Source organism: Cimex lectularius, unplaced genomic scaffold (assembly GCF_000648675.2).
Source record: "Cimex lectularius strain Harlan isolate CLEC.00 unplaced genomic scaffold, Clec_2.1 scaffold236, whole genome shotgun sequence".
NCBI lineage: Eukaryota > Metazoa > Arthropoda > Insecta > Hemiptera > Cimicidae > Cimex > Cimex lectularius.
The window spans coordinates 73,272-98,462 of NW_019392957.1; the positions used below are offsets into that span (position 1 = coordinate 73,272).

The window sequence follows — 25,191 nt, forward strand, 5'->3', positions numbered from 1 at the left end:
ATATCACGATTTTCCGACGCCAGGACGTGATATCTTTCAAAATCGATAAAAAGCGAAATTACTCTGAAATGGTTGAGAATCGGACCATGGACAATATGAACTTTTTTGTTCATTTTAGGGTGAAGAATCTACTGGAGAAATTTGTACCACGAGTAGCAATTCACCCTGTATATAGCTTTCTTTCTATCTATCTCTATACCCATTTACCGAAAAAGAAAAGAAACGGTATATAGAATGTAATAATATTATAAACCGTTTTTTTTCTTTTTTCTCTTTATTTTTTAACACAGACAAACCATTTGTTTTAATATATTATAAATATATACCACATTAGGAAACACCTCCCAGTTATTAAAATAACTAAATTACTAAGACCATTTTTCTCCAGTACGCGTTCAACGATTGATTCTACTTTAGAGCTGATACCTTGATTCGCGTACCCGCTTCCTCCGGCTAATTGAGCCGTTATTTATCGGTTTTTCTCCATTCCAGCTTCTCGTCTTCACTTCTATAAATCTCGGCTCTCGTAAAATTGTCCGCGGTACGATTACATCAATTAATTAAAGGCGTACCGGCCGAGATGCACGGGACGATATAAAAAAAACTGACTTAAATCGGATTGAAACGTTAGCAGGCTGTAATTGCTACTTGTTTCCTCACGTGGCTACGCATCCCGGCCTGAATTGGAAATAAGTTATGTTATATGCCCGTTTAATTATGTTTGTAAGATTATCTTCTAGTCAATGGAATTTTTTTAATCGAAATACTTCATTATGCATTACTCTCTCGTACTCTCTTTCTTTCACACACACACACACACACACACACACACACACACACACTTTTCCTCTTTATCTAATCTATTTATCTAAATTCACGACTTTTTTGCATTTCTCATGTTAGTTTTAGACGATGCTCTGTTTAACTCTCTCTCGCTCTGTCTCTCTCTCTCTCTCTGTCTCTCTCTCTCTCTCTGTCTCTCTCTCTTTTCTTCTTTCTCTTCTTCTCACTCTCTCAATCTTTCTCTCTCTATCACATTATTCTTTTCTTGCATTTCTCATGTTACTTTTCGTGTTGTTTTACCATTCCTCACTAAATTTTCCAAGCATTGTCTATTTATTTATCATTCTCACTCTTTCTCCCTCTCTCCCTCTTTCACTCTCTCACTCTCTCTCTCTATCCAACGCCATCTCTCTCTTTTTCTCTTTCTTTCTTTCTCTCTTTCTCCCTTTTCTTCTTTCTTTCTCTCTCCGTCTCACTCATTCGAGAAAAACCTTAAGCAACTGTTTTAGTATGACCTAGTTCTAGTATGACTTATATTTCCTGTCTTTTATCTCTTTTCTTCTTTCCCCCCCTCTCTCTCTCTCTCACTCTCTCTCTCTCTCTCTCTCAAACACTCACTCTTTATCTCTCTCTCTCTCTCTCTCTCTTCTTTCCCTCTGTCTCTCGCACACACTCACGCACTCACTCACTCTTTATCTCTCTCTCTCTCTCTCTCTCTCTCTCTTCTTTCTCTCTCTCTTCTTTCCCTCTGTTTCTCACTCACTCACTCTTTGTCTTTCTTTTTTTTCTCTATCTATCTCTAAATATATAAATATATAAAAAAATATTTTCTTATAACAAGTATGTATGAATATAATGATTTACCAGATGAAATTAAGAAATCCTATAATATAGAAGAAATGAAAACAATTTATAGAAAACTGCTAATAGAGAATGATTAATAATTGAATTTATTATATCTGTCAAGTACTCAAAATATTATAGTGCATTGTATGTTATTCTTCACAAATTTGTAAGTCCTTTTCAGGATTTGATTCTCAATAGATTTATTAAAGTTTTTAATGAGGTGATGAAAATTTAATTTTATATGTATGTAACCTATAACATTGTTAGTAAGTATTGTAATTATATAATTTCTTACTTCATCGATTTATTACAGATAAATGAATGTAAATTTTTATTTGGTTATTATTATTGTTTATTGTGTAATTATATTTTATTTTTTTATTATTATATGGATATGATCAAGTAGAAGTAATGTACGTTCAAATTGTAAAATGTTCGTTTCTCGTTGAGTGTAAGGACGGTCAAATTGAACTTTGTGAGATTTGTAAAAATAAAACGTTTAATCAAATCTCTCTCTCTCTCTCTCTCTCTCTCTCTCTCTCTCTCTCTCTCTCTCTCTCCCTCTCTCTCTTCCCCCCTCCCTCCCTCTCTTTCTCTTTCTCATATCTACGTATTTCTCTAATCTATCTTTCGGATTATATCAGTTTATGCACGTATCATAGTAGCTCCAAAAGGACCTATATCGCCGTTTTTGGATTTTATTGACCGAACATCAAGGGGTTGAATGCCTTTTCGGTTGGGAGAGGTCTGGAGGGGAAATATTTTTGGACGGGAGGTAAACATTTTTTTTTCTCGGTTATCGAAAGGCCGTCGGGCGGAAGTGAAAAGTCGGCCTTCGATCACTCGGAATAGAGTTACGAAACGGGATCTGAAATCGTCTCAGTCCAGAAATGGAAAGGGGCATTTTCACGTTGCGTTCGGCGGCCGTGACGAATTTTAGGACCCTTCGGACGAAGCGAATTTCGAATTGATTTTGAAAATGAATTACAAGTTGAAGTTTAAACTTGTTTTCTTATATTAAAAATAAAACTCTTAATTCATCGGAGTCTGGAGTAACAGTTGGAGTGCCTCAGGGTTACATTCTAGGCCCCATATTTTACATAATTTTGACGAATGACCTTTACAGTTACTTTCCCACAATTCACTTTACAGCGTATGTACATGATTGCAGTTCCCAGTTGGATGTACCGAGTGAGATCGAGCTGATCGAATATTGAGCTGAAATCCAATTTGAAAAAGTGATTTATTGAGAATGGTCTATTGCTATACAAAGAGAAGGCAAAGGTTATGATTCTAAAAACTTCTAATTCAAGAAATAGTCTAGACAATCAACCGATAAAACACTTGGGTGTAGTTATGGATTCATATCTCTCTTGGGATGCACATTGTCAATTTGTAGCATCTAAATTTAGCAAACAATTATTTTTATTAAGGAGTCTCCATATAAAATGTAGTTTTTGTACATTTCTATCTTAAGACATTAACTAAAGCCACAAATAAGAAAACAACAGAAAAGTTCATAAAAGATGTAACAAATAAATACACCATAGGAACAACATACATGTTAAAAATTTACATTTGAGATTTTAAATTTTTAATCTCATCTCTACTTTCTTCATCAGCTTCCGTATAAACAATAATAAAACTAAAAGAAAATAAGATCATAAAACAACATTTATTTTCCTATTCCTAAAGCTTATTCAATTTAACCCTAACCTAATAGAATGACCACTAAAACAGGTACAGATGTATCTTTTGTCTAGTATTCTTTAACTTCTATGTCTCACTCTATTTACTTTATTGCTACATCAGTAGTATCTTGTGTTTGACTCTTTCACTTCCTTTCTTTGAAATTCAGTTTGGTTTGTTTTGACCGTCTATTTTTGTCACCCTGTGTCACTCATTCTCTCTCTCTCTCTCTCTCTCTCTCTCTCTCTCTCTCTCTCTCTCTTTCTCTCTCTCTCTCTCTCTCACTCGCTCTCTTCCTCTTGCCTTGTGCCGAAGAAATAATATTTTTTAATCTCTCTCTTTCTCTCCCATTCTTTCTCTCCCTCTCCCCTCGCTCCCTCTCTCTTTCTTTCTTTTCCCCCTATCGCTTGATCTTTTTCCTTAATCCCATGAGAAGATTTCTTTCTCATTCCTACTCTCTCTCTCTCTCTCTCTTTCCTCCACTCTCTCTCTTTCTCTCCCTCTTTCCTCCACTCTCTCTCTCTTTCTCTCTCTCTCTCTCCCTCTCTCTCTCTCTCTCTCTCTCTTTCTCTCCCTCTTTCCTCCACTCTCTCTCTCTTTCTCTCTCTCTCTCTCTCTCTCTCTCTCTCTCTCTCTCTCTCTCTCTCTCTCTCTCTCTCTGTGCGTGTTTAGAAAATTTCTGTTTAAAAAGAAATGTACTTTCTTTCTAATAATTACAACATACAAGCAAAAAGTTGTTTGACAAGAAAGAACACAATTTTTCAGTTTATTATTTGTAAGCTTTGTCCTGAGAAGTCCTCTAGTGCTTGGAGAATTGGATCATTTACTAAATTGTGTTTTCATGACCTTTTCCTTTACTGAAGAATTTATTTATGCAAAAGAAATAGTGTTTATTGGTTAAAAGTTGTCCTCAAGACCATCGGGAATCATAAATTAATGGTGTTGAACGCTGTCGGAAGTCGGTTTCTCGTCTCGGACGTCCATCGAAAAACTGCACCCGGTGCTTTCCAGAGATTCCAGGAAGAGAGCGGCGAAGCTCCGCGGGGAGTTCGGCCCGTCAAGTTGGCCAGCCTGCTCCTGGAGTCGGTTCCCGAGGAGGAGGAAATTTCAAAATCAGTCGAGACCGGGAGTGCTGTGTGAACGTTCTGTGCGACCGGGTCGAAACGGTCAACGTAAGACCGAAAATGCAAAACACGATTTAAAAAATCCGGAAAAATGATTAACAAAATCTAAAACCCATTTTGCCACATTTGAGCCCTTTTTTTATAAAATATTTCTTTTTTTCGAAATAAATGTTTAAACGTAAGTAGATAATTTTTCAAAATCCTGGTTAGTTAATTTTTTTTAAATAAAAATTATCGCCTTAGTACTGAAAAAACGTTGAACTGAAAAATGTGGCCGTTCGATCATCTATTTAAAGAGTATTATTTAGAAAGCGCCGGTTAAAATTTTTTCCCTCAACCACCCTTCATTTTTGAACTGGACTTTTCATTCAAATAGAAAGAAGGAATGGATAAAAATAAAAGTGTAAGAGCATTTTTCTTTCTTTTTTTTTATTATTCATAATTTATGTAATTTTAATATTTTTTTCTGTACTATCAGACCTGATATAATCTGACATTTTCTTTGTCGATAACTCAATTTTTCCAACTTGAACTGGATTATTGCTAAATTCACCCTAAACGTAATGTATGAAAGTTATTGATTACTATTTTGTAAAAAATTATGCAGTTTTGTCGTTGGTTATGTGTTTTGGTGTGCTTCTCGCAAATTTCAATAGCCCTGCTTCTCCCTGCTTATAACCTTGATACCATCATCCCCCTGCATACCCTAATAGGAAATCTCGCAATTCAATTTTATAAATTTAAAACTAGCCAGGCTATAACACTTCTGGAATTTAAAGAGTTGTTATTACAAGTGAACGAGTGTTTGCTTCTAGATCCCTCCTCCTCAGAATTCTCCCTATATATATTTTTTTACCCATTTTGTTATCTTAATAAGGATTGTTTGACACGTCATATAAACTTTAAAACGCCTTGGCTCTTTGCCGATTTTACGAGATCGATGCGTTTACTTTTTTTCTCGTGCCCCTCATCCGCCTTTCGGCCCGAATTGAGAATGATTTGTGAATAAGAGCCAGGAATTTACGTCTTCTCGTGCGTGATGGCCAATGTCGTCGAGGTGACATTCTCCGTGTATAAATACATCAACAAGTTTAAATAATGGACCCTGTAGTAAATAAAATGAAAAAATGCCAACCGAGCTCCTGCAACAGTACGATGATAAATCCCCGTGGGGACATTTTTCAATGTATTCCCTTCCGAACGATGGCCAATAATTTGAAACGGATATTTTATTGAAATTCCCAGTTTGGAAGTTGTTTTAGTAAAACAATTGTTAAAAATGGTTATAAAGTACATAAATCAACGAAGGATTTTAAAAATTTGGATCTGTTGACTATTAAAATTTATATATATACAAATTTTGGCGATTAGTGACCGTTCATCGATGATTATTCAGAAATCGTGAGTTGCGGTCTGGTGTGAACATTTTGAGCCCTGAAGATGATCTCAATAAAGATCGAAACGTTGGCACGATAAAGAAAATGCTTTTCTGAAACCTACGTCACACCAGACCGCATCTCACGATTTCTGAATAATTATATATACAAACTTTGCCAGTAGATTCTACATTCAAAATGGAACCAAAATGTAATTAACTATGGTCCGAATCTCAGCAGTTTCGCAGTTAATTCATTTTTCTGATTTTTTTTTTTTAGATTTCACGACCTTGCTTCAAACAAACAATGATAACTTCAAAACTAAGAGGTTTTGGACAAATCTGATGATAACATTGAAAACTACGTTAAATTTCCAATAAGATGTGATCAATAGTTCACTTGTCAACGTTCGTGAAATAAGCGTTTTAGAAGCGATAAATAAAAAATAAAAAATAAATTTCGAAGTTGAAAAATTTACTATGGTGATTCTAAACTACTATTTCCAAACCTAGAGACCAGCAAATTTCAGAAAACGTACTCCATTTAATATCCTTTTTAGTGGTGTAATTTCCTTTTAATTACTTTTTTCAAAGTTATTCAGATATCGTGAGATGCGGTCGGGTGTGATGTAGGTTTCAGAAAAACATTTTCTTTATCGTGCCAACGTTTCGATCTTTTATTGAGATCATCTTCAGGNGATAAAGAAAATGTTTTTCTGAAACCTACATCACACCCGACCGCATCTCACGATATCTGAATAACTATCGATTAACGGTCACTAATCTCTACACATCTCTACACACTTTTTTCAAAGGTGAAGAAATTGATGGAAGAAAGGAAAAAACCGTGGCTGACAGATTGATAAGGTGGAAAATGAAAAAAACCTAATTTTTTTTTTCAAAGTTAAAAAACTTACTTGATGATTTTAATCTACTATTTCCAAACCTGGAAACCAGCAAATTTCAGAAAACAAAACATACTCCATTTAATCTCCTTTTTAGTGGTGTAATTTCCTTTTAATTACTTTGTTCAAATGTGAAGAAATTGATGGAAGAAAGGAAAAAACCGTGGCTGACAGATTGATAAGGTGGAAAATGAAAAAAACCTAATTTTTTTTCAAAGTTAAAAAACTTACTTGATGATTTTAATCTACTATTTCCAAACCTAGAAACCAGCAAATTTCAGAAAACGTACTCCATTTAATCTCTTTTTTAGTGGTGTAATTTCCTTTTAATTACTTTTTTCAACAGTGAAGAAATTGATGGAAGAAAGGAAAAAACCGTGGCTGACAGATTGATAAGGTGGAATATGAAAAAAACCTAATTTTTTTTTCAAAGGTAAAAAACTTGATGATTTTTATCTACTATTTCCAAACCTAGAAACCAACAGATTTCAGCAAATGTACTCCATTTAAAATCCTTTTTAGTGGTGCAATTGCTTTTTTAACGACTTTTTTCAAAGATGGAGAATTTTATGAATGAAAGGAAAAAACCGTGGTTGAAGAATTGGTATGGTAGAACGATTAATAATAATAAAAAAAGCTTAAGGAAATTTTGAATGAATTTATAAAAGGTGTTTTTAATTGGTGTGCGAAACCGAAATAGTGCACGTGTTTACTTGCCAACACGACTGCAACTTTGATTAAAAGATTGTTGTATTATTATTTTCCGGAATAAAAGAGTTTCAAGATTCAAAACGTTGTTAGTTACCTATGTAAACTCTTGTTAACACTATGGCTACTTTTTCTAATGAAGAATACACTGATATACATCTTATGTACGGGTTTTGCTGGACGGCAGCGCATCGAAAATACATTGCGGAGAGTGGAGACCATTTCGAATCAAAAATGAAAAAGTTTAATAATTTCATTCAAAATTTCCTTAAGTTTTTATTTTATTATTATTAATCGTTCGACCTCACCTTGAACCACAGTTTTTTCCTTTCCTTCATGTATTTCTTCATTTTTGAAAAAAGTCATTAAAAAAGCAATTGCACCATTAAAAACGATATTAAATGGAGTACGTTTGCTGAAATTTGCTGGTCTAGGTTTGGAAATAATAGTTTAAAATCACCATAGTAAGTTTTTTCTATTTTGAAATAAATAATATTTTTCAAAATTCTTGCTACTAAAACGCTTATTTAACGGGCGTTTACAAGTTTACTATTGATCACATCTTATTGGAAATTTAACGAAGTTTTCAGTTTTATCAACAGATTTGTCTAAAACTTTTTCGTTTTGGAGTTATCACTGTTTATTTGAAGCAAGGCCGTGAAATCTTCAAAAATCAGAAAAAGTGGAATAACTCCGAAACCGTAGATATTCGGACCACAGTTATTTATGATTTTTTGATTCCATTTTGAATGTAGAGAAACGAAACGAATATACAAATATACAGGGTGTTCGTTTCTCGTGTTACAAACTTTGCAACTAGATTCTACATTCAAAATGGAATTTAAAAAATCATAATTAACTATGGTCCGAATCTTATTTTTTTATATATATAAAAAACTCTCAACACGACACGCAAGGATGGCACAATTACACATAAGACAAACACTTTGAGCCCTGAAGATGATCTCAATAAAAGATCGAAACGTTGGCACGATAAAGAAAATGTTTTTCTGAAACCTACATCACACCCGACCGCATCTCACGATATCTGAATAACTATATAAAATAATGCAAAAATGATTGCATTAATGAAAATAATGCGTAAAATATAATGCCGATCGTGACACTGACTTGTTTTTATCTGAACCACCTTGCATAAAGATTAATTAATTGAATAAAATATAATGTGTGTGTTTATATTTTATTTTCAAAAACCGACAAAATAAAGATAAAACTTATGTCTATTTAGAACGGAAGGGTTGTAGACCTCGTTGCTTTATCAATTCGGTAATTCGCTATGTGTAAAACCACAAGTTTCAGAACTGTAAGTAGGCGATCATTTTTTTCTTGAGTAAATGAGAATTGTTTCAATTTTCTGATGAAGGAGCAATATTCCATGAAAGCTTGGAAAATGAATAGTGTTTTTCGTTTATAATCCCTGATTTTTATTCCAAGTCAATACTAAAACTGATATCAATTATTCCGAGATGATACTAGGATTGACCAATTTAAAACAATGAAGAAAATATGCAATTCACGGAGTATTTCCAGGTCTTGCGATGATTATTGCTTGCAATCGACGTGCCGGGCACTCCTGTTCTCCAAACCCTCTTCGGCTGTCAGAAACCTCAAACAAAACTTTGACTCATCAGAAAACAAGATTTTAGTCCAATCTTGGTCAGACTTATTGCTTTAAAGAAAAATATCAGATAATCAAATAAAAACGAATAGCCACAATTAAACTGACTAAAACAATTTTATCAAAACTATTGGTAAGAAAACAATGAAGAAATTATTCTATTCAGAACGGATTATTTCCTCCTCTTGCGTTGATCACCATTTGCATCCGACATGGAATCGATTTTATGAGGTTTAGAACGTAATGCTGTAGAATATTTTCATATTCCTCCAACAGCGCCTTTCTTAATTTCTGCGAATCTCTGGCATCCCTCGTCCGATGACACGGTTTAAGTCGGGACTACTTGGCCCCAAACATTGAATTCCACGCAGTTCCAAAAAGTCACCAACTATCTTAGCTGTGTGGGGCCTTCCAATGTCATACATAAAAATGTGTGGCATATGAAGAACTTCTTCAATGAATCGCGCAGCTGTTAGGTAACCCCCGATGACGATCAAGTTTGTGCGACTTTCCGTAAAACTGCCTGCCCAAACCATAACACCATCAACTCCGTACCATCTCCAGGGTGAAAATGTTTCAGGGATAAAACGTTCTCCGGCTCTTCTCCAAACCTTCCCTCGGCCATCAGAAGACCTCTAACATGCCTTCACTCATCCGAAAACAAAATTTTAGTCCTATCTTGCTCAGATCAATAGATGTGAATTCTTGTGAAACTTAATCGAGCTCTTTTCTGCCTTGTCAGAAGTTCTGGACCCTTGGCAGTCCTTCTCGTACATAATCCAGCTTCTGAAATTCTTCGTCTTACAGTGAGCAAACTAACATTAACATTTTTGTTGATGAAGAAGAAATCGGCCACGACGATTAATGTGTTTAGGATCTGGTCTCTGGTCAGGTAACACCTTACCAGAAACCAGATCCCGAACATATTAACATTTCTAACTTGTTGAAGTCAATGCTTGATATCTGCGGTAGAATTTCGATTACGGAGAACATTCGAAACAATAAAGTAATCATCTCATGATTGCGACCTGATCCTTGTCTTGAGTAACCTCCAGTATCTTGGTAGCGATGGAAGACCCTTCGGACAGTTGTTCTGGGAATATTAAGCACCCTGGCCATAAAAGCTTGGCTTCTTCCATCTTTCAACAATGCTAACGTTCTAGCCGAATCTGTATCACTTAAAAGCATCACTCAAACTTGGCACTTAAAAAGAATACATTTTTTTAAAAAATCGAACCACCATTAATTTAGAAAGAAGCTTTAGAGAAATCCAACAAATAAGAGAATTATTAAAAGATTTTTGTAAAAAATCCAAATGTAAACACAAGTGTTTTATCTGTGTTTTATTTATCTCGATTTTTTTATAACGTACCAAATATTTGTGTGGTGATTAGTGACCGTTAGTCGATGATTATACGGAAATCGTGAGATGCGGTCTGGTGTGACGTAGGTTTCAGAAAAACATTTTCTTTATCGTGCCAACGTTTCGATTTTTATTGAGATCATCTTCAGGCCCTGGGATTAATAAACGTTGTTTAAATTATACAAATACATGTAGGATGTGGAAAAATGTGAATTTACACAATGCAAAAAAATATTTTTATATTCAATCAAAGTAATTCTACTCACTTTCTAAACACTTCGAGTGAGTAGACGTTTTCCCACATCCTATATGTATTTGATAAATTTTATATCTTTTGAGTTTGAATTAAGACAACTTATTTTTCCAAAACATTAATTACCAATAAACAAATAATGGTAATAAAATCAAGCAAGAATGGCTCAATTACACAGAAGACAAACACTTTGAGTGAGTATAAATACTTTGATTGAATATATATATTTAAAAAAATATATATTTTGCATTGTATAAATTCACTTTTCCACATCCAAAATGTAATTGTAATATATAAACAATGTTTGTAAATCCCAGGCTCTGAAGATGATCTCAATAAAGATCGAAACGTTGGCAAGATAAAGAAAATGTTTTTCTGAAACCTACGTCACACCAGACCGCATCTCACGATTAACGAATAATCAAAGTACCAAATATTGTTGTAAGATAATCAATGGAAGATTATCCAAGCGATAATTAAAAATATTAAGGGTAGCCAGTTTTTTGTATCTCAAAGTTTTGTTATAAGATGTATATTATACTGATGTTGTATTGGATCTTCTTGAGGTCATTTTACAGGCGAATAAAGACCATCACTATTGGGTTTCACCAAGCTATCGGTGAATGTTCCACCATCATCAGGGCCTAATTTATTTTTAAAAAAATTTACATGAACAGAGTTACATAACACATCTTATATAAATACATTAAAAAAATACAATTACATATTTAACCCAGTTGTTAGGAAAATTCAATTTATTGCACATGTTTGTTGTTTTTTTGAAGTGAAGGTGAAAATGAATCTATATACTAAAAAACAAAAACCGTCTTGCTTAAAGTCTAGTGACCCTCATCGGTCATCCTTTGGTTTCATTTTTTCATAAGTTAACACTAAATCTTAGGTACATGTATTTCTTTATCACAGATACGTTATATATAGACAACTTTTTTACTGTTTTATAACTTAAAATTATAATTTAACTAGCTACAACTATGTACAAGGATTCGATGAAAATTGAGAACACACATCGGACGGTTATAACATGGTAAGGGACCTATCCCTGTTATCAACCCCGGTGTGATTAGACACACCAACGTCACTTTGCGCTTTATTTCGATTCATGAACAGTTGCAGGACTCCCGAATATGCCATGATGGAGCCCAGTCGATCCATTTGTAAATTACAAGTGTTTTTCGTAACATGAACACTTTTTCCAAAAGTAGTCGTCTCTCCAAGTTCAACTCTCTGCCCAGGATCCCAGGGGAGTCCAACTTGAAGAAATGACCACTTTCCGTCGCATGTGTTGCCAAACCCGTGGTTTTCTTTCTATTTATACAGTCCAGTCTATGTTGGTTCATTCTTATTTCTACTTTTTGTTTTGTTTGCCCAACATATTGGATATGGCAACCCGCACATGACACCTTGTAAATCACACTCGATGTGAGCTTATTGGCTCCTTCACCTTTAGGTTTGAATGCAAACATCTAAGGTTATTTTTAAATTTATACGTGATACCAATTTCCCCCATCTTATCTTTAAACAATTTCTTGATTTTTGAGGATACATATGTGATTGATCTAAATGAAATTGGTTTATCACTCCCCTCCATCATGACATTGGGGGTAATGTTATCCATTAGAGCAGTATTCTGAACATATTTTTCTTTAAATTCATTTATGAGCCTACTTGGCTTGGATCAAGAAGATCCAATACAACATCAGTTAAACTACGTAGGTCGATCAACGTCAACTAGGATGTATATTATATTAAAAATTTGGTTTTTTCCTTTGCTTTTTTTTAAATAGAAGTTTAATATTGATATTATTGGTGCTTTCTTTCATCTCTCTCTCTCTATCTATCTATCTTTCTCTTTCTCTTTTTTAGTCTATCTATGTATCTATCTAATGTACCTATCAACCTATGGTATGGTATTGTATGGTAGAAAAGGATACTAGGAAGTGGGGTTTGTGCTCCCCAGGCACTGCAGCCTTCTGGATTATTGTTCCTTAGTTCAGCCAATAGACTCAATCTTTCTTCTTAGAAGTATCAGGTCATTGACTGTTGCTGCCTAAGTTTTTTCCGTACGTTAGGTTAAACCTCCATTGAGCTGTTGCTTCGCATTCGAAGATGATATGAGTGGCTGTTTCCTCCTCCTCATTACATAATCTGCAAATGGGATCAACGCTGTATATACCCATGTTGTGAAGATGTTTTCTCAGATGCCAGTGGCCGGTTAGTAGCCCTACCACTCCTCTGAGTTTGGTCCACTCCAATTGCAGCAGTGTTTTTGCCAGTCTCGGTGAGGGTTGTTTCATCATAAGTTTACTATGTCTAGCACCGCTAGAGTTTATCCACTTCGCCTTTTGTTTTGTTTGGATCCATTCTGCGATGGAAGATTCTATCCCAAGAATAGGTTCGGGGCTGTATGGTCTTGCAGACTCTGGCCTGTCTGTCTGCTTTCTCGTTAACCAAAATTCCCCTGTGCCCTGGCACCCAAGGTATCATCAGGTTGTTGTGTTTCCCCAGGTTTTGGAGATTTTGGATACATTCACTGACTGATTTTGATGTGATTCTTTTATATGCTAATGGCTGCTTGGCTATACCTATCACCTATCTTTTTCTAATTATCTCTATCTGAATTTTCTCGTAATTTTCATTTTTCCTATAATTGTTGCCAAAATCTATTTAGCAAACAAAGATATATGTACAGCTTAACTGAATAAATAATGAAACAAATTATAACTAATTATTCGGAAATCGTGAGATGCGGTCTGGTGTGATGTAGGTTTCAGAAAAACATTTTCTTTATCGTGCCAACGTTTCGATCTTTATTGAGAACATCTTCAGAGCTCAAAGTGTTTGTCGCTCAATCACCACACAGATTATAACTTAACTATGCAAAAGGATCAAAATCGTTTGATTTTTTAACTTAATTAATATTTAAACAATTATTTTAAAATTCACAGAATTACTAAATGAGTGGAATTGGTTATTTTTTTACAGGTTTTTCTTAAATGTTTTCTTATGTATTTTTATTCATCTAATTTGCTTTTCGTTTTTTAGTGTTTTTATAAATGAATTTTCAGTCAGTTTATTTATTTACCTTGCTTTTTTTGGTCCGACTTTTAAGGCCTGATGAGGGAGTGAGGTTGTTTCTGCAATCATACATTATTAATTCAACTTTATAAAATTTTACTATTTTGATTTTCATTGTATGTAGAAATAATATTTTTTATTTCAAATAGATTTTTAATATTAGTAATTAGGGAAAGGGAAAAAAGAGACAAGGGCTTGTTGTTTAAATACGTCTCATTTCTCACCTGTAATACATCTTAATATTTTTAATTAAATTACTTTTAATATAAAAAAGTCTCGGCTTTAAGTGGTCGGGAAAAATCGTAAAAATCAGCTTTTAAGTGTTAACAGAGCCAGTTAAATTGTATTTGGGACGAAAGGATCTCCGCGGGGGCGCTGGCAATAAAAATAACTGGGGGCGGCAACCCGCAATTCACAAAGGAAATGCAAATTAGTCTAACTCGCCTTGGAGTCAGGAAATAACACCAGCGGACGTCGGTCGATTTATCACATTAAAAAATTCAATCTCATCTTCTCAAGACGTTTTCTACCTTATGATCGCGTTTGGAATTATTTTGGAATATTTTCCGAAAGTTCAAGTTAAACTTTTTGTAATGTTTTTATTTCAATGATGTATTTTGAGAATTGACCTCATGGATAGAAGGAAAATAAGGACGTTGATCTAAAAAAAAGAAATTTAAATGTCTTAAATGACTTTTAAAAAATAGACTTAGGGAAAAATGGCAATAGTTTCCCACTATTAAAGCTGTTTTCGGAGTTTGCAGACGAGTTATATATTCATCCTGATACCACTTGAGATGTAATCTTAGTTTATGGTCTGAGGGTGAGTGCATATTTTATGGGTTATTTCTATTTTAATACGATTTGAGACGGTTCAATCCAGACGGTTGTTACTCAGTTGTTTCCTCGAATCAACAAAAATTCCGACTTATCTGCGTAAAACGGGACCGCCGAATCAATATTGACCCTGAGAGAGTCAATTCCAAAGGCGGTATCGTCAAGCCTAGTTTTATGTAAAACAATCCGGTTCCCTTATCGACTCCCAGACCGTGAAAAAGGACGTCAAGAAAAATAAGATAAAACTTTATGTAAATCGGGTACGGTGACACTGATAGATAGTCGAACTCCCGGATTCGCCTTCTCGTTTTTTTTTTCTTTTTTTGTACCGTTGCGAAAAAGAAGCATTTTTGACTCGCCTACGATTAAATTTGGATGGAAGACCCCTATAGATATTCGTATTGCGTCTTTAAATACCTATAATCATCATTAATCCGACGTATTTATGCACTTGTAAAGCAAGTTCAGCTTTTCGATTCAACCTTTTAATAAAAAGCCGATATTTCAATCAAATCTGGCCTACAAATGAAAACCCGCTTAAAAGCAAAAAAAAAACACATGGAAGTTGCATCACCAAAAACGGCAAAATACAGGCAAATTATGTCGAATAAACAGATCCGAAGAATCGAAGCGAGGACGAGCGGACCACAGAAATGAGAAATAAACTTAGGAAATTTTAACATTCAATAGACATATCCCACGTAATATACAACTTACATACTGTGTATTATCAAGTGAAGTCCACAATTTTTAAGCAAAAATAAAAATGATCAAGTTAAATTTTTCGAAATAAATTTTAAAAAACCGCGAGAACGTGCGGACTGCAGAAAAAGATAAGTAAACCGAGGAAATTTTAACATTTAACCGACATAATATATTCCCATCTCAGATGCAAACTAAATACATAATGTTTATGTTCAAACCATTTCCACCCTTTTTAAGAAAAACAACAAGACATCTTTTGAAAAATCACCCAGAAAAAGCTTGAACGTGCGGACTTCATGCAAATGAGAAATAAGCCTAGGAAATTTTAAAACTAAATTATCATTTTTATCTATGCCAGATTAAATTTCATCTATTTATTATTAAGACAACTATACGATATTTTAAGCAAAATGAAATTTATATATATTTAAATATATATAATATTTAATATTTTTATATTTTTGCCCATGTCAGACAAAACTATATATTGTTTTTTTCTCATATCAGTTTCACCGTATATTATACCAAATTTTAAAAAAATATCCAAGCCAAATATGAGAAAATAAGACTGTTGGAAAGCAACGAGAACGTGCGGATCGCATAAAAACGAAAAATAAATTTATGAAATTTTAACAATTAAATCGAACCGTATATCAAATGTAAACTACATACTGTTTATGGTCAAACCAATTCCACCATTTTTAAGAAAAACAACAAGACATCTTTGGAAAAATCACTCAGAAAAAGCGTGAACATGCGGACTTCATGCAAATGAGAAATAAACCTAGGAAATTTTAAAACTAAATTATCATTTTTATCTATGCCAGATTAAATTTCATACGATTTGTTATCAAGACAATTATATGATATTTTAAGCAAAATGAAATTTAAAAAACCGAATAATAAAGCTAAATTTTTTTTTAAACTTTAAATATTTAATACACATATTTGCCCATGTCAGACAAAACTACGTACTGTTTTTTCTCATATCAGTTTCACCGTATATTGTACCAAATTTAAAAAAAATATCCAAGCCAAATTTGAGAAAATAAGACTGTTGGAAAGCAACGAGAACGTGCGGATCGCATAAAAACGAAAAATAAATTTATGAAATTTTAACAATTAAATCGAAGCGTATATCAAATGTAAACTACATACTGTTTATGGTCAAATCAATTCCACCATTTTTTAATAAAAATATATTTATTTTTATTCGATAACTCGGGTATAGCCAATTAAGACAAACACAGAAATTTTAGGCAAAAATTAATTTCTGATTAATTAAGGTTTTTAGTTGAGATAAAAAAGTCAATGGCACGAGCGGGATTCGAACCCACGATCTTCGGCTTGATACGCCGCTGCTCTACCACTTGAGCTATCGTGACCTCGATCCACTCAGGATTCCCATCTCAACCCCACCTTTTGAATTTTCGCTCCTTTTTGCCATTTTTGAAAGTTGAGATGGGAAGTTAGTGCCTGAATGGATCGAGGTCACGATAGCTCAAGTGGTAGAGCAGCGGCGTATCTAGCCGAAGATCGTGGGTTCGAATCCCGCTCGTGCCATTGACTTTTTTATCTCAACTAAAAACCTTAATTAATTGTAATATATTAATTGGTCAAGCGGACCACGAAATTAGTGAATTTATTGATTTCTAAGCAAAAATGAGAATGGTCCGAACCAAATTTTGCAGAATAAACTTAGAAAGAAAAAGCAATAAAGTGCGTGCCGCAGAAAAATGTAAAATGTAAACATTTAATCGTAATTTCTAACCATGATAGATGCCAATTATACTCGGTTTATTCTCAAGTAAATTTTGTTGAATAAGCCTGTCAGAAAACAGCGACAACGTGCGCACCGCAGAAAAACGAGAAATAAATCTAAGAATTTGTAACAATCAATATAGATTTCAACTCATACCTGATGCAAACATATAATATGAATTGTCCAGTCAGTTCCATCATTTATTTGGCCGAAATAAGAAATATCCAAGGAAAGTTTGGCTTAATAAAATTTTCAGAAAAAAGCTGAAACGTGCGGGCTGGATAAAAAAGATTTAATATTTAGCGTACATTTTGGCCCATGTCCGGGCAACCATATTATATATTGTTTAATGCAATGTCAACTCCATTCCTTAATAAGTCAAAATATGAAAAATTCAGCCAAATTTGGCAGGGCGAACCTGAAAACGGCGAGATCGTGCGAACGCGGTCAAATGAAAAGTAAATGTAGAAAATTTTTACGTTTAATAAATATTTCTGCCTATGTGAGAAAATTACATGTTGTTTATGGTCAAGTTAAGTTTGCCGGAAAAAAAACCTGCCTGAAAACAGCAAGAATTTGCGGACCGCTGAAAAACGAAAGTAAACCGAAGAAATTTTAACATTTATTCGACATATCTGATGTCAATTACATACTTTTCATTGTCATCAATCATTAGATGATATGACAAAAATACAAGAAAACTCGGCCAGATTTTGTCCTATAAACCTGTCTCAAAAGACGTGCCGGCTGCAGAAAAACGAAAAATAAACCAAAAATACTTTAACAATAAGTGGACATTTTCCCCCAGATAAGATACAAATTACATATTGTATAATGCCAAGTCAGTTTCGTAACATATAAGCCAAAATAAGAGACACAGGCCAATTTGGCGGAATAAACCTGTCAGAAAACTGCGAGAACGTGGGTCCGAAGCAAAATAAAAACAGGAATAAGAAAATTGTGACAATTTATTGATATACCTACGCAAATTACATGCTGCTTACTGTCAAATCAATTCCGTAGTTTATCAGACAAAATGACAGATAAAAATAGCTGAATTTTCTCAGATATACCTGTCAAAAACTGTATATCATATATATATATATATATATGTGTGCCATATGAGATACAAATTAAGTACTGTCTTATGTCAAGTCTATTAAACTATAGAAATACCACTCAGAAAAAGCGAGATCGTGCGGACCGCAGAAAAACGAGAAGTAAACCTAGAAAACTCTACAATTTGGCCAATGTACATTAAACAAATTGGCTATTATCAGACATTATTTTCGTGGTTCTGTTAAGTCAATTGTGTAAAATTTTCAACCGTGAGAAGTGAAACATTCCCAAATTTGGCTGCATAAACGCATCAGAAAACGGCAAGAACATAATGAAACTAGAAAAACGATAAAATCAACCTAAGCAATTTTAACATAATGGAATTTTCTGCTTATATTAGATATAAATTATATTACAGAATTTGCAAAGCATCCCTTGGCCACATTCGGCGAATTCCGACCGTCTCATCTGGACAAGGACGGACCCAACTATGCGTAAACAAGTATATTCGTTTGCTTCTTCATAACAAAACTTTAATAAAGAAATTATTTAAAAATGTAAATATTACTAAACCACATAAATAATATTTAACAAAAAGTATCTCCAACTCGCTCTACATTGACTCTATAAATAAAGGAAGAAGGTTTTAAATTCAAAATCCGACTGTTGAGTCAAATCTTGAAGACTTTTTGACAATATAATTATATAAAGTTTCATCGTCCTAGTCCGATTGGATTTAACCATTTATACAAACTCCAAAGCAGTCCTGCAGTCGGATAGCAACAATAATCAACAAGCAATGCTCGATAAATGTTCTAGTAATCGAAAGTTCTAAAATAATTTGTGTACAATTAAAGAATGAATAATAATTAGTCAATAGTAGATGATGGAGTTTGGTCTGCGAGTTGGCGAATTCATGTTGAACCGGCACAGGGGCACCACTGGGTCTGTCTTTACTCTCGGGTTTTTTTTGTTTGAGTTATTTAAACGCGTTTCGGCATTACGCCATCTTCAGTGAAAAACTGTCTGTCATTCAGTCTGAGTGGGGTTTATATATTGCAAGACATCTTTTGAAAAATCACCCAGAAAAAGCTTGAACGTGCGGACTTCATGCAAATGAGAAATAAGCCTAGGAAATTTTAAAACTAAATTATCATTTTTATCTATGCCAGATTAAATTTCATACGATTTGTTATCAAGACAATTATATGATATTTTAAGCAAAATGAAATTTAAAAAACCGAATAATAAAGCTAAATTTTTTTTTAAACTTTAAATATTTAATACACATATTTGCCCATGTCAGACAAAACTACGTACTGTTTTTTCTCATATCAGTTTCACCGTATATTGTACCAAATTTAAAAAAAATATCCAAGCCAAATTTGAGAAAATAAGACTGTTGGAAAGCAACGAGAACGTGCGNCAGTCTGAGTGGGGTTTATATATTGTTGCGTCCGTCGCTTGTCGCTGGGGGCGTTGCGTTAGGGGGCGTGGTCTCCGTGCTCGTTGGTCGGTCTTGGTGGCGGTTATTTACATTGTCAGTTATAAATTGCGCGTTGTTGGTTTTTTGTTTTTTTCATAGAGCTGAGAGAAGAACCTAGAAAAACCTAGAAAAAATCTAGAAAAAACACTTACAATTACAAACTGAATACTTAAGTCTTTACTTAAGACATATTTTACTTAATAATAATAAAGTTTATTAAATTTATAAGCAAGATTATAATAAAGAAAACATAAATGTACTCGAAGTTCTTTTCAGAGGATCTTCGGAAGAGGTCAAAACAGAGAAAACTTCCTTACGGTTTTCGCCGAACTTTCGACAGTTTTATACTGTCATCTTCAGGGCCTGTTTTATTATCATATAAACAAACAATTATAACATGAAAAAACAATAATTACAATAATAATTCAATATCTTACTTTAAAACCTTAATAGGAATTTAAATAACATGGTGTTTTGGGCACAGAAGTACAATGATTTTTGTGGCTCAGCATCTAAATATTAATTTAAATTGAGAAACATAAATAACTAAAAATTATAGGTAAAATTACAATAACAATAAAATTAAAAACGTGGTCAAGAAAGGTTATATACGATGTAAATGTACTCAATCCACAATAAACAATACGGCATGGATTCTCCGTCTGCTGAAAGGTGGTGAGAATTTAATAATAATAGTAATAATGATGATAATAATAACAGAATTAAATTAAATAAATAAATAATTTTATACACTGCAAAATAATACAAACCTCTCTGATTATAAATTATTGTAAATGGTTAACAATAGTCCAAATTTTCCTGAAATAAAATAAATAACTAAATAGAAACTACTATAATGAATTAGTTAAATGCCATAAACCCAATAAAAATAGATTAAGTAAAAGAAATAACGATAAACAAGAATAAAAGTAAGAAGGGAAATAAGTATACACATAAGTTCTATTGGGTCTGTCTTCACTCGCGGGTTTTTTGTTTGAGTTATTCAAACGCGTTTCGGCATTAAGCCATCTTCAGTGAAAAACTGTCTGTCATTTAGTCTGAGTAGGGTTTATATAGTATTGCGTACGTCGCTTGTCGCTGGGGGCGTTGCGATAGGGGGCGTGGTCTCCGTGCTCGTTGGCGGTTATTTCCATTGTCAGTTATTATTTGTGCGTTGTTGGTTTTTTGTTTTTTCCTGGTGTTGGTTGCGATGTTTTGTTTTTCTGAACGTTTTCGTTTTTTGTTATGAAGTGTTTTTATTGGTGTAAAGGTGGTGTGTGATTGTGAGTTTGTTTGTACGTTTATAGGTTTTCCGTCTTTAAGTGTTATTTGTTTTATATCTCGAGGTTCTCCAGTATGTTTAGTTTTCGTCCTTTTTGTGCGTTGTGTATTAATGTCATGCTTGTTTCTATTGTGTTTGGTACGTGGTTGTAGTGTATTTAAGTGTGTGGCGTAAATGGACAACATTCACATACACATGAAAAGAAACCTACCAACTGACAAATCTGTTCAACAAACTCGGACTGAAAACAGCACTAAGGACCAACAATAACACAGGTAAACTACTAAAAAGAAACACAGACACAACTAACCCGCTAGACAGCAACGGTGTTTATAGCATCACATGTCAATGCGGATACACATTGACAATTAAAGAATGAATAATAATTAGTCAATAGTAATTAAAAGTAAATAAATCTGTAAGAAGATGAATGTAGGTGAATGTATCTCGGAATGACCTATGGACCAGATCGAAAATATATTTCCATATATTTTAATTTCATTTGTTCATTATGTTTAGTTTTTATATTATATGTTCAATCAAGTCGATTTTTCAGTTTCTGTCCTGAGAATGATGGCCGGTCTCTGTCAGTCACGGGGCCGGCAGTTTTTCCACCTCGGACCCCATGGAGTGCTCAATCATAATTCCAGCGTGTAAAAGAAACCGATTGACTGAATCAAATTTCAATTAATTCTCCTTTCACGACCATGCTTTTGCACTCAAGTAATATCACGGACGATAAATTGGCTTTTCTAAAAAAAAAGAAAATTCTGTACCTAGGTTACAAATAAAAGGATTTTAGCTGACCGTACCGTTTCTCTGCTATTCAGGCATTAATATTTATGACTGACAATGTACGTCAGGTTACAGATTTTAATTAACTTTTTTTTGTAACACTAGGACGAAAAATATTACTCACGTTCCAGCGTTTATATTTTTCTCCTTTTGTTCGGCATTTATTTCAAGGCATATAACAATTCACTTGATATTTGACGTAGAAATCAAAAATAATATGCAAACTTATGTTATAAAAGGTTGCCAAAACCAAAATAAAATTCCAATTAAGTAAAGCAGAAAAATATTACTTAAAAAAACCTTAAACACGAATTTTCCTAACAATAAAAAAGGAAACTTTTTCCGCTGGATTAGGGGGATGCAATTTTATTTATTCTGATGATCTGTGTACCCACTTAAAAAATAATTCCTCCTCTGGACCTTATCCAAAATCAACGTTATTACAATCGTTACCAGGCGGAATTTGTATTTTAGCCAATATTTAAATTTTATGCTGCTATAAGTGAGAAATAAAAATTATTTACGTCAAAAACGAATGTTAAACATTTTATTTTATATCTGCAGTTCTAATTTATTAACGTAAACCACGTATTAATTCTAAATCTCTCTCAGATTTACGGCTATTGTTGCTATTTAACACAAATTAAAGGCAAAAAAAATATTTTTTTTATTTGCTAAAAAAAAGGTTTTGTGGTTTTCCGGGTATAATAGCGGACCCCAAATTAATTTCTTGCTATAAACAATAATAATTTAAACTCGTTGCTCGGCCACAATATCAATCTACCTTGGATCATAATTGAAGGAAAGAAAGAGCAAAGTATACAGTATTTTTTGAGTTGTGCATGTGTCTCTGTTTATGTAAATTTATTTGAATGAATGTAATTTATTTTCGAGAGAGGAAGGTTTTAAATTACATACCGAGGATTATCGAGTACTCTAGGGGAGTAAATGTGACCAGACTTCTATGTTAGAGTGATGATGTATATGTATGTTTTGTGTCTATTCTGTAGTTGATAATCTGGAGTACAAAACGAGTAACCATCTTGAGACTCACAAATGGCTGTAGTAGAAAACAAAATACTAGTAAAAGACCAAGAAAAGAAGTACAAACAGGCAGAGGGCCGGGGATAACCTCAGCTGTTTGACGGCCCATAAACATCACATTTTATATGCCAGATAGAATGAGAAAGAAAGATAATAAAGAACGAGAGAGAGAGTGAGAAGAAGAAGAGAGATTAAAATAGTAGAAGAGTAAGATATTAAAGATAGAAAAAAAGAAAAGGTAGAGGGAAAGAAGATGAGAATTAGAATGAGAGAGAAAGAGTTAGAGAGAGAAAGAACATGAGAGTTAGAATGAGAGAGAAAGTGATAGAGAAAGAAGAAGAGAGAGTTTTATTGAGAGATAGAGAGGGAGGGAGAAGAAGAGAAAGTGATAGACAGGGAGAAAAGGAGAAGAGAAAGTTTTAGGGAGAGATAAAGAAATAAAGAGATAGAAAGAAGAAGAGAGAGTTAAAGAGAAAAATAAGTAGATGGATATTGAGAGAAAAGGAGAGAGTTTGGTTGAGAGAGAGATTGAGATGATTACAAAGAGAGAAGAAGAAAGATTAAAATAGTGTTAGAGTGAGAGATAAATATCGAGAAAAATTGAGAGAGAGAGAGAATATGAAAATTAGAATAAGAGAGAAAGAGATAGAGAAAGAAGAATAAAGATTTTTATTGAGAGATAGAGAGGGAGGGAGAAGAAGAGAGAGTTATAATGAGAGAGAAAGGTGTAGAGGGAGAGAAAGAGAAAAGGGGAAGAGATAGTTTTAGTGAGAAAAAAAGAAGTAAAGAGAGACACTAAAAAAGAGAGAATTAGAGTGAAAGATAAACAGATGGATAGAGACAGAAAAGGAGAGAGACAGATCGAGATAATTAGAAAGAGAGAAGAAGAGAGATTAAAATAGTGCTAGAGTGAGAGATAAATATAGTGAAAAATTGAGAGAGAGAGAATATGAAAATTAGAATAAGAGAGAAAGAGATAGAGAAAGAAGAATAAAGATTTTTATTGAGAGATAAAGAGATAGAGAGGGAGGGAGAAGAAGAGAGAGTTATAATGAGAGAGAAAGGGGTAGAGAGAAAGACTAAAAAGGACAGAATTAGAGTGAAAGATAAATAGAATGATAGAGGGAATTAGATTGAGAAAAAATGTCATAATGAGAGAGAAAAGAAGAGAGATTATAATAGTGTTCGAGTGAGAGATAAATATTGAAAAAAAACTGAGAGAGGGAAAGAAGATGAGAATTAGAATGAGAGAGAGAAGATGAAAGTTAGAATGTGCTGAAAATAGTGTTAGATTGAGAGATAAATTTCGAGAAAAAATGAGAGAGAGAGAGAGAAAAAAAAAAGATGAGAATTAGAATGAGCGAAAGAGATAGAGAAAGAAGAAGAGTGAGTTTTAATGCAAGATAAAGATGTAGAGAAGAAGAGAGAAGAAGAGAGAGTTATAGTGAGAGAGAAAGAGGTAGAGAGAAGGAGAGAAAGAAGAAGAAGAGAAAGTTTTAGTGTGCGATAACGAAATAAAGAGAGAGAAAGAAGAAGAGAGTATTAGAGGGAAAAATAAGCAGATGGATGTTGAGAGAAAAGGTAAGAGAGGGCGAGTAAAAGAGAGAGGAATAGAAAGACATATAGATAGATAAACAAAATTGAAGGTCGAAGAGGGACAGGCAAAGAGAGAGGGGTTGAGAATGAAAGTAAGATAAGTTGATAGGTAGATTAATAATGGAAGTAGACGTAGTTTAAAGATTTTGGCGAGGAATGGTACAACAGAAAAGAAAAGAGAACGAAATAGAGATAAAAAATATGTAGACAGATAGGTAGATAGAGATAGAGTGAGAGGAAGAGGGTGGAGAGATACAAATACACACACGATTATTCTAGAAAAAAAAATCCAAGATATAAAAGATATTATTATCGTAGCATTACTGTAGCATATCGTTAACTGTTGATTTATATGAACATTCACGCACACACGAAAAAAACACAAATTTATTGATTGATAGATTTATTTAACAAATCCGCACATATATTTATTTATTTATTATAACTCCAACAGAAAGAATCCACAAGAGGAGTAGTCAAAAAAAGGCACATAATAACAAAAAGAACAAATGAACAATTAAGCAATAATAACAAAAACACAAGGCTTAATGATTCAAGGCAAGTAAACATTTTAATTTAACTTTAACTGAATTCAAGGAATCGCGAAATACATCTATTTCATTAGAATAATAATTCAGCAATCTCATTATCCTCGGTAAGGGTGAATTTAGTCCATATTCTGTTTTGTAGTGTGGAACAAAGAACAAATTATGATTCCTAAGTGGTCGCTGAGGCACACATAAATGTAATTTCAGGATATCAATGGCCCCATTCCACAATTTCCAACCCCAAATCAGATCGGCAAAAATACGGCGGGAGCTAAGCGACTCAAAACCAAGCCAGT

At 33.6% G+C, this 25,191-nt stretch overlaps 1 protein-coding gene across 3 annotated transcripts in view; it reads left to right on the plus strand.

Moving 5' to 3' along the window:
• The window catches only part of LOC106666320 (cardioacceleratory peptide receptor-like), a 70,240-nt gene that overhangs the window by 4,899 nt on the left and 40,150 nt on the right, over window positions 1-25,191 (plus strand). The window contains exons 1-2 of one of the 3 annotated variants that reach the window (XM_014393418.2): window positions 4,448-4,620; window positions 4,686-4,845. The exons of 1 other annotated variant lie outside the window; for it this stretch is intronic. In XM_014393418.2, the coding sequence (XP_014248904.1) occupies window positions 4,828-4,845 (18 nt within the window). In that variant the 5' untranslated portion in view covers window positions 4,448-4,620; window positions 4,686-4,827. Of the gene's footprint in view, window positions 1-4,447; window positions 4,846-25,191 lie in introns of those variants that run through there. One more of the 3 variants, XM_014393417.2, reaches the window with a different exon arrangement.